General features: G+C 32.3%; 1 protein-coding gene across 1 annotated transcript; it reads right to left on the reverse strand.

The window, feature by feature from the left end:
• Positions 1 to 991: 991 nt before the first annotated feature.
• On the reverse strand, positions 992 to 10315 carry LOC113055553 (peroxisome proliferator-activated receptor gamma coactivator-related protein 1-like). Its single transcript, XM_026221945.1, has 11 exons — positions 10143 to 10315; positions 8544 to 8801; positions 8384 to 8443; positions 7157 to 8258; positions 5769 to 5819; positions 5015 to 5531; positions 4102 to 4287; positions 3961 to 4027; positions 3769 to 3890; positions 2514 to 2665; positions 992 to 1546 (listed from the first exon to the last, which is right to left on the reverse strand). The coding sequence occupies exons 1-11, from the start codon at positions 10227 to 10229 to the stop codon at positions 1449 to 1451; spliced, it is 2700 nt and encodes an 899-aa protein (XP_026077730.1). The 5' UTR covers positions 10230 to 10315; the 3' UTR covers positions 992 to 1448.
• Positions 10316 to 10988: the final 673 nt, after the last annotated feature.

Raw genomic sequence — 10988 nt, forward strand, 5'->3', positions numbered from 1 at the left:
TGTGAATGTTGTTTTAAATGGTAATTAATTTACAGGATTTTCTATTTCTCAACAACGTCGTCCTCTCTCACGTGACATCGTTTTCGCGGGAAAACAACGGTATTTTCAGTAAGTACTATCTTTGAATATTTGATGAATTATAAATTTTTTGCTGCAGGATCTTTTCCCTTCACTTTACTTTCTAATAATTAAATTTAGTTTTGGTGATTATTAGTAGAACCAGAGTAAAACTTCATAATATTAATACCTAGTCTTTATCTTCAACACTATTGATATTATTTCAATTCAAACCCAACAGACTTCTGTCAAATGTCTTAATTATAAAGCTTGTACATCTTTTACAGTAAATATCACCTGCTTTAATATTTAATGGCTTTTTTTGTATAAAATAATGTCATTCAAATATTTTCAAGTGACTTAAGTGTCAAAAATACTTCTAGAATTATTACCTTACTATAATAATCTCACCTGATTAGATCTCAATATGAAAAATAATTACAATTTATAATCATAAAAAAAAATGATAGGGTCACTTCTATGTGTAACGTCCTAATAATGTTAAGAAATAGTTATATTTAAATTTTATTTTCAATTATTATTTTTTTTAAATGGTTTTCTAGTTTTATATTGTTAATCAATGTTCTTAATTTGTCGCAAACATATTATATTATTATAATTGTATTTTTTTATTATTATAGTTTTAGTATTTTGGGGCTGCCATGTGCTATACTAAACTTGTGCAGTTACCTAATCGGTATAATTAAACATATCCATCTAGTGTTATATAATAATTAATATTTAATATAAATATATATCATAATTAATTATTATAATTATAATACAATCATCAAAAACCAAAATGAATTGCAGATAACTGAAATAAATTAATCTCTGGGTAGAAACAGAGTTAAAAGCATTATATTTACAATGTTCTGAGTTTAGTGTAAAAGAAGAGAAGTCATTCGTTAATACATAAACATTTTTATTCAAGTAAAGTATTGCCATTCCAAATGAAAAACAGGTTTTTTTTTTTTTGGTATCACTTCAAAAAACTCAGGTTGTATATATATATATATGTATATATTTATATATGCAGAAGACAAACCATAAACCATGAACCATTTTATTTCCTTTCATAATGACCGTTTCATCCTTTAATGCCGTTCCATTCTTATGTACAAAATTGAATACGCAAAAGTACTTCAGTAGAAGTTTTAAGTGTCAAGTAAGAAAGAGCTGAAAGCAAAGTCAGTTTAGTGAAGTGCAAATGGCCCAAGCGCAGCTCTCTGGACTCCATCTGTACGACTGTGATTCTGGTTTATATGAGTTATAATAGATGCTGTTAATAGAGCTTGACTTGTATTTAACCCCGTGTGAACCAGTCACGTGTTATCAGTGCTGTGAGGTAATGCTGAGTCTCTGATCCATGAACATCATCTTCTCTGCTGCTACCTCTTCAGTCCTCTCTGAGCCTGTTTCAGCAGCGTGTCGAAGTCGAACGACTCGCATCGGCTCCTGGATGTTGGAGCCACATCCCGGCTGGAATCTAAACGACAGGACAAGGAACCAGAGATGAGGCAAAATCCAAAAAATCCTTGTTTTTATGTTGCATTACACTGTGAAAGCATCACAATCTCACACAAAATAACTGTTAGGTGACTGGGGGGATAGAATCGGATTGAGATTTTTCTTGTGATTGCGATTTAAAATGTGTGTAAAAAAAATAAAGTGATTATATGTCCTAATATTTAATTATATTTCAATGTATTTAATATTTAATATGTTAATACTACCAAATAAATTTTTTTTACTAAAAGACAAATAAGAAATATTAGGATTGTAATACATCACAGTGTAATAAAAAAAAAAAAAAAAAAAAACATTAATTATATTTTACAGTAAAACTGTAAAATTACAATATTACTATTTATGGCTCTCTTAAGTTATTAATTTTCAAAAGTTAAACCATCAGTTGTAATTATTATTATTATTATTATTAAATAAAATTACAAATAAAAAATAAATCTTACTATTGTAATTTTACTGTAAAATAAAAATAGTTTAGGAACAATAATATAATAATGATACATTTTATTTTAGATTACAACTTTGAAAATTACAAAGTTCATATTTATGTCCATTTTAAAAGTTAAACCATTGACTTCTATTAGTACTACAAAATTACAAAACAAAAATAATCATTTTACTGTAATATAAAATAATAATAACACTTAATATAAAAAATAAATAAATGGTATTTGAGAAAGATAGTGTTATAATAAACAAAGCTGTGAAATTACATTATATTTAATATTATTTATGGCTAATAATTTCCTAATTTCTTTATTTTCACTCTGAAATATGCAGCGCATATATTAATTTAATTAAATCTCACTCTAAGTCAATGTGTGATTTACTCTGTAACTCTTAACAGACAATGCAAAACTGCATTTCTCCTCATATCAGCTAAAAAGTAAATTAATATGAAATGAGAAATCATTTAAGAGACCAACCTAAATCTGCATAGTTGGATTTACAAAACTGTCTTCTGCCGCCAAAGCAGATGTCGAAGGGCAGCTCGTCTGGACGCCTCAGTTTACTGCCGTTCTCAATAGCAGCGTAAGCATCGTCTGTGCTGTGATACGTGATGAAGCCATAGTTGTCTCTACAAAGAGAAACACACGGAGAAAATATATCAGCTGATTACAGAAGCCGAATTACAGAATTCATTATAGAAGCCGAAGCTGATGCACCAAAATTAAATACATTTTTACAATATTACAATTATAATATTTAACTGTATATATTTAATTATTTTAAATTTACAACTGTAAAATTGCAATAAGTATTTATACAATCTTAATTTCTTCATTTTAATATTTTAAAGAAACAAATATGATTGATACTACTAAATAAAAACAAAATGAAGACAATAGAAATATTACTAATGTAATGTATGTATCCTTAATATACATTGTTTTCCCTAATTAATTGTAAATCTAAATTTGGTTTCATTCTCTATTTGTATTTCTTGTAATTACTCAAAAGCTACTATAAAATTACTAATAAATATATTATATTATTTTACTGTAAAAAAAAATAGTATTTTAGAAAAAATCTATATTTACACTACAACAGTAAAATTACATGATTAATATTTATGGCTGCTGAAAACATTAAATCATCGTTATTACTATTATTACTACAACTACTAAATAAAATAAAAATGACTCCAAAACTACTACTAAATTACAAAAAATATATATTAATTTTGTAGTATTTTACTGTAAAATAAAAATAAAAACATTTTACATTACAACAGTAAAATTACAATATTGATATTTATGCCTGTTTTAATTTCTTTATTTGAATGAAATAATAAAAAATGACTCAAAAACTACTACTAAATCACTGAGAAAAATATTTGAATATTTTACTGTAAAAAAAAAAAGTACAAGAAAAAAATACATTTTACACTAAAACAGTAAAACCTTCATTTCTTCATTTTAAAACATTAAACCAGTTATTACTATTATTAATACTAACAGGAATTAAAAAAATAAACAAATAACTAAAACTACTACTAAATTACTAAATAAAATATACTAAATATTACTCTAGTAATATTTCACAGTAAAATAAAAAATTCAGTATTTAAGAAAAACGTCGTTTTATTTATTCGATGGTATGTTTTTGTAAATCTCACCTGATTATTATAATAATAATAATAATTGTATTTCTTGTTATTGGTGTGTCTGTAAATCTCACCCATGACTCCTGAGATGCACCGTGCAGTCCTCCACCTTCCCGAACAGAGAGAATCGATCTCTGAGGTCCGACGGAGACGTGCTTCTACGGATCCCTCCCACATACACCACCCTCCGCTCCTCCTGGAGATCAAACACGTCATTACACACACACACACACACACACACACACACCAATCGCTCATCCACTTACGATGGCTTTCTGCTGCCGGAGTTTACGAGCCTCCTCGTGTCTGCGGTTGAGCTCCTTCTCTCTGCGACTGAGAACAACCACTGATTTAGACTCACACTCAACAGCAGACGAATCACTGTGTTGTGCTGCGTTCACACTGACCTCGTCCATCTGCAGCGAGACTCAGGCGAGCGCGAGCGCGAGCCCGAACCCGAACGAGAGCGGTGTGACGATCCGGATCGTGATCGGGAGCAGCGGCGTTCTCGCTTGCGAGGAGGAGAACGAGAAGACGAGCGTGAACTGGAGCGCGAGGAGGAACTGCTTCCTGAATGCCTTCTGGACCTGTACCTAAAGCCACAGACGTTATTAAACAAGATGTTTCGGGTTAAACTACTAAAGATTGGGACAGTTTGAACGGATCATTCATAGGTATCATGCCAATGAATCAATTCAGAACTCTGATTCATTGATTCGATTGAATCATTACTCGGATGTTCACAGAACATAAAAAAAAGTATATATATTTTTTATATTTATTGTATTTTAATATTATATTATTACTTATTCATTACTAAAATCAGATTTTTATATTAAATAGTTGTTTTGTGTATATATTAATATATTATTTATATTTACATATACATATTAAATAAATTTGTATATATTTATTATATTATATACATTATATATATATAATGTATATAATATACATTCATCCCTGTTACAAGGATGAATATAAATGAGCTTTTATAAAATTATTTGATTGTACCATTACTCAAATTAATAATGATTAAATAATAATTATTGTTTGTTTTATTATTTAAATAATTTTTTTAATTAATTGTGTATCATATTATTTTCAATTATATACTTCTATTTTTGATTCATATTTATAAATATTGTTTTAATTTATATAAGCTGCTTATTGCTAAATGGATGCATATAAAATTAATTATTAAATAACAAAAAAAATATGTTAACTTTTTTTTTTTATATCCTAAAATTTTTTCATATTATTATATACTGTATTTTAACAAAATTTTACTGTATTTGAGTGTCAACAGCTTCCATTTACCTTGTTCTGGGCGGCGAACGAGACCTGGAACGAGAAGATGATGATGATGATGATGATGAAGAACACGAGGAGCATGACCTCGAGCTGGAGCGCCGATATCTGCCATCATAGCCCCGCCTCTTCAGCCTCCCGCGGTCCAATGGGCTCAGAGAGCGGGAGGAGAGGTGCAAGCCCCGCCCCCTCAGAGACTCCGCCTCCTGGAACGCCTCCATCCTGCAGGGGGAGCTGTCAGGAGAAAGCAGCACTGAAGCGGACAGAGCGTTTGTGTGCGTCGAAGAAGTCTCCCTGCTCTGAATCCCACAGTAGTCGTGGTCCAGGAACGCTGGAGTGGGATCCGCCGCTGGAGAGGAGCTGGGAAGTGATGGTTTGGGGTGAGTTTTACTGGGCGGCAGTGGGCGAGGTTCGATTATCTGGATGGGTTTGCTGGGCGAGGGCTTGATGGATTCATGTTTGGTCCCTTTGAGCGACGCCAGGGGTCTCCAGATCTGATGTGGGGGTGTAGCGGGTGGAGTCAGTCCTGGAGGAAGGGAAGTAATCAGTGACACAAGCACAGGCTAAAACGAATCGTCTTCTGTCGTGACGAGACAAACATTAGACAGATCAAGTGAAAGGAAAAGGCAAGAGGAGTCTTTTATGGACTGGAAATGATTCAGTGCTGATAAAACACACTGTTCTTATCTGATCTGATGTAAATGAGCTGATAGTGTCTTGATAATAACACGCGATCATAAACGAACATGTATTTATCATTTACCTTGAGTCTCAAACTGCTCCAGAAGACTGGTTAGATCAGCGGCTTCAATCCCTGCAAACACACACCGCATTAAACTCTTTCAGACTGTGATTCTAGTGCCAGTGATATACTACTGTAGATCTATGAATATTCTGGATTTGTAGGGGGTTTCACATTTTCCACTTTAATTTAAAGTTTGAGTAATTTTGTTGCTGTTTTTTTTTTTTTTTTCATGTTCTATTTTTGTCTATTATAGTTTTCATTAACATTTTAAAATATTTTCAGTTTTAATTTTAGCTAGTTTTAGTGATTTTGTTGTTTTTGTTATTATTATTAGTTTTTTTATATAATTTAGTTTTGTATTTAGTTTCTATTAGTTTTTATAAATATTTGAAAATCACATTTTTGTTTTTATTTTAATTTAATTTTAAATTTTAGTTGTGTTGTCATTTTATTTGTTTGTTTTTGTCTATTTAGTTTCTATTATAGTTTTCATTAATGTTTTAAAATACTTTGTTTTAATATTTTTCATTTTAGCTAAAGTTGTAGTAATTGTTATTTATATTTTTGTATTATTTAGTTTTTATTTAGTTTCGATTACAATTTTTTTTTAATATATTTTAAAATCTAAATTTTGTCTTAAATTGATTTACGTTTACATTTTAGTTAAATCTTTACGATTTTTTTTCTTTTTGTGATTTTGTAATTTTTATTTAAATTTATGCTGTTTTTTAATTTTTACTTGTTTTTTTTCCATTTAGTTTCTATTATAGTTCTCATTCATATTTCAAAATAATTTTTATATTTTCAGTTTTCATTTTAGCTAGTTTTAGTAATTTTGTTGCTTTTGTTATTATTTGTATAATTTAGTTTCTATTAGTTCTATAAATATTTTTAATCAAATTGTAGTTTTTGTTTTTATTTTAATTTTAGATAAATCTTTAAGAATTTTGTAGATTTTTTTCATTTTTATTAGTTTTTTATTTTTGACTGTTTAAAATGTAATTAACAATATTTTTATATTTTTATATAAATTTTTATACTTTCCATTTTTCCATTTTTTTTGCTTCTATTATAGTTTTCATTAATTTATTAATATTTATTTTTCACTTTAATTTTAGTTAAAAGTTTTAGTCATTTTGTCAACTTTTTTTTTTTTTTATTCATTTTACTTTTTTGTATATTTAACTGTTAATTAATTTTAATTTTAGTTTTAATTATTCTAGTAAATCAAGTTAAACTGAATGAAAATGAGAAATGCTGCCCTGGCAACTAGTATTTCAGTTCATTTCAAGTAACGCAACGTTTTTGTAGGGCTTCAGTTTTAAAAAAAAAGACCCTGCTCTGAAAGCAATTTTAATAGAAGAGCAAGTTTGATACGTCTCTAAACTTGGCTATTTCTTGCTCACCGATTTCTGCACCGGTGGTCTGCTTCTGCTTCTCTGTGACAGTCGTGGGCATCCGGACAGACGGTCGTCTCCTTTCAGATGAAGTTTTGTGTTTGATGTCCACAGAGATGGAAGCAGATGTCACAGGCACGAGCTCAGAGACTCGAACCTCTTCACATGAAACGCAGACGTCTGGTTCTGAGGCGTTCTGCGGCGCTGCTTGGGTTGTGTTTATGCATCGTGTGGGTTTCAAGGGCACTAACACCGGGTTTGGAGGGTCAATGCAAAGCTCCACAGCCTTCCTGCCGTCTTTCCGAGAGGGACGTGAGACCCCGGGCGGCTGGGATGGAGGTGTTTTCACTTTAACAGCTGGTGATATCTCACCAGAAGCTGTGTTTGGATCCAGCAGGATTGGTGGAAGCTCGCTGGGAAGGTCGGGAAGCGACGGCCATTTGGTTCGAAAGTCCATCCGTTTCTCCTCCAGAGGAGGCTTCTTCTGTCTGAGGAGACGGTACTGATCTAGACTGAGCGCTTTGGGCTTCTGAGGGGAAGTGATGTCAGTTTTAGAGGATGTAGATTCAGAATCAGATTCCTCATCATCAGGAGGAATCTCGTGAACGGAGATTAGATTACACGCGAAAGTCACCGTTTTCTTTCTTCGCATCTTCACATCGCCGGGTTTGACTAAAGCGCTGCGTTGAGGTGTCATCTTAACGCTTTGCTCTAAAGATCTCACACTTTCTTCCTGGCTGTTGGTGTCCTGTGCATTTGGTTCTTCGTCTTGTTCTGTCAAGACTTCTCTGTCTCCTGATTGGTCCAGCATGTTCTCTTCCTGTTCCTCGTAACCTTCTACATCAATAAACTCCTCCTCTTCCTGCTCCGCAGACGCTCGCGTCTCCTTCTCCAGGTGTGTCCTGATGCAGTACGGATGCATGTGTCTCACTAGTTCTGCCAGTAACTCGCGTCCGTCCTGTGGGAATACGAGATCGGATTCGATCCGGAAGGTTCTCACAGAGCGGCGCTTCTTCTTCTTCTCATCTTCTTCTTCGTCTCGCTGGGGAATCTCACTCTGGGTCAGGAAACGCCGACGAGGTCTCAACTGTCTGTCAGACATCACGACCTCCTGATGGAGAAGAAATAATAGACAATAGAAATAATGTTTTTCTATTTTAATATACATTAAACTGTTGTTTATTTCTGTGATGCCTTGAATCGACTCAATAACGAGAGAGAGCAAAGGAAACGTACTCTTCCTGAGTTTTTGGACCGATCCGGAGACGTCTGGCTCAAATGAAGCAGATTCCTGAGCTGTGATGGAAACACGTGTGATTAAGTAATTATATTAACACTAATGTGCATACATTAAGACACTAAACAGCAAAAAAAAAGTCTCTTTTTTTTCACTAACCGTGTGATCCGAACCATTCTGAGCGGCGAAGATCTCTGCGTCCGGGAGCGTGTCGAACGGAGACAGCGTCTCGACGTCTACGCTGTCCAACATCTCGGTCAGAGCGGACAACAGCGACGCCTCGCTCTCCACGCTCTCCGTCAGCCTCTTCTCCTGAAACATGGATAAAATGGACGGATCCAGGCTTCCATGAAGAGCATCAGAAATCCTTCCGACATCCAGCTCGAAGACAGGAGCATCGTGATTTCCAAATTCATCCTGTGGATAACACAAAACAATGTGGGATTCAGATCTCGCAGAACTTAAAGCTCTTACTATATTTTACTTTATATATTTTACTTCCATTTTGATTTACAGTGAAAACAATCGAAGAAGAAATATAAATGTTAACATTAATTATTAACTGTCTGAACTAAAAGTTAATAAAAAATTACTAGAAAAGAAACTTAAATTTTAAACCTGTAGAACCAAAAATGTAAACGTTCAGTAGTACACTAACTCAAAATTTACAGGTGTGTAATAAATAAGAAACTAACTGTTTATTCTGCAAATATTTAAATAATATTTTAAATAAAAAAATAAAAAAGCCTTCATACCGTGAACCATATTAAAACTTTACCAGTAACTATAGTGGAAATACTAAAATCACTACAATAAATCTATAAATATTGAATCTTTTTTTTTCTATAAAAACTGACTTAATTTATTACAAATGTATTATATACTTAATATATTTAACTTTTATCCATTTTGATTTACAATATAAACAATAAAGAAATATAACATATGTTAACATTTTACTAACCGATTATTATTTTTTTTTTTATTTTATTGTATAACAAAAAACGTTCAGTAGTACACTAACTCGAAGTTTTCATGCATTGGACTAAAGAACAAACTCAGCAAAACTCAATTTAATTTTCTGGAGTCTTAATTAAGTGTGAATAGTAGTTGTCTAATTCGGATTGACTCTTGATCTGAGAATGAACGGGATTCACTGGGGTTCTGTAAGACTGGTGTGCGCGAGAGACACGTCAGCGTGGTTTGAGAAGCGTCAAAGCGTAATCTGACAATCAACATACACTAAAGTTAATTATTAATCATTCATCCATCCATTCGTTTATGCATTTAAATATGAACAGAGTGGAAAAGATCGTGTAAAAAAACTCGTTTGATTCACTCATTTAATCTCGATTATACAGATTGAGTGCAGAAGCTGTCAAACAAACACGCTGCGATATTACTCTAATTACTCGATATTACTCATTATTATGAATTTAGGACATTTTATTTTTCACACGGTTATATATTTGAACGACATGTTCATAATCCAAACCGGTGTACGATCATTTAAATAGTTTAAACCCTGAAAGTGGTGTTTAAGAACCTCAATGGAGCACTTAAGCCACATTTGAGTTCATAAAAAGACCTTAATATCGCATTTCTCAAGATTTATAACGCGTGTATAACTTCACATCCGCCTCGAGCACGCGCTGGCGTCCACGTGTTCACATGGCGAGCGTCCTTTCTACGCTTGATCGTCACCACAGCGTCTTTATATAAACATCTGTATGCGTACAACAGAAACATGTATAAAACCTGAGAGTCCCGATTCGCCTGTGCTGCTGTGTGGTCCGTAAAATCGCGCTTTAAATCCTTCGGTTTTACGCCATGCGGCGCCGCCATTTTGATTCGGAGAGAGGAGCTGCACACGAGGCGCCGGGCGAGTCACGTGGTGCGGAGATTCCCGGGAAAATGACAGCTCGCCTTGAATACGATTTAAAAAAATATCGTTGCAGTTGCTAGGCAACAACTTAACGGTCTAATCGTTTTACCTCATATTCGTTTTACTGCGTTTTAAATTAGAAAAGTCATTTTAAGGCTTTGAAATTGCTATTATTTTACATATTTTATTTGATTTCTGTAATTGGGATGACAAATAGAATGTCATGTAGTAGTTGATCCGCTATTAGTAATTATGTACTATTCACATTGCTTTAATTTCATTAATTAGGGGCCAAATAATGGATTATTATTTTTTAAGTTTTATATTAATTTCTTCAACTCTGCATTTCATTATAATTGTTCAAATAATGCACATTTAAATCAGCATTTCTGTATTATTTTCTAGTAAAATATCAAGATAAATATTAAGAAATGGACCATAAACTAATGTACTTTTTCGAGACTATTTCTTTCCATTAGCAGATTTGTTTTCACTTGTTTTAAGCACTGTTAATTACCATTAAGTAAAACAAAAAAAGAATTACTAAAAATAAACATTGACTGAAATATAATAAATATAACTTAAACATATTTTATGTCAGCTAGTTGCCCAGACAACATTTATCATTTTTTTAATTTTAAGTTAAAGTACTATAATAATTAAAACTAAATAATCTAAAAAATATGAACAGAAATATATATATATATATATAAATATAT

The sequence above is a fragment of the Carassius auratus genome, chromosome 36, assembly GCF_003368295.1.
Source record: "Carassius auratus strain Wakin chromosome 36, ASM336829v1, whole genome shotgun sequence".
NCBI lineage: Eukaryota > Metazoa > Chordata > Actinopteri > Cypriniformes > Cyprinidae > Carassius > Carassius auratus.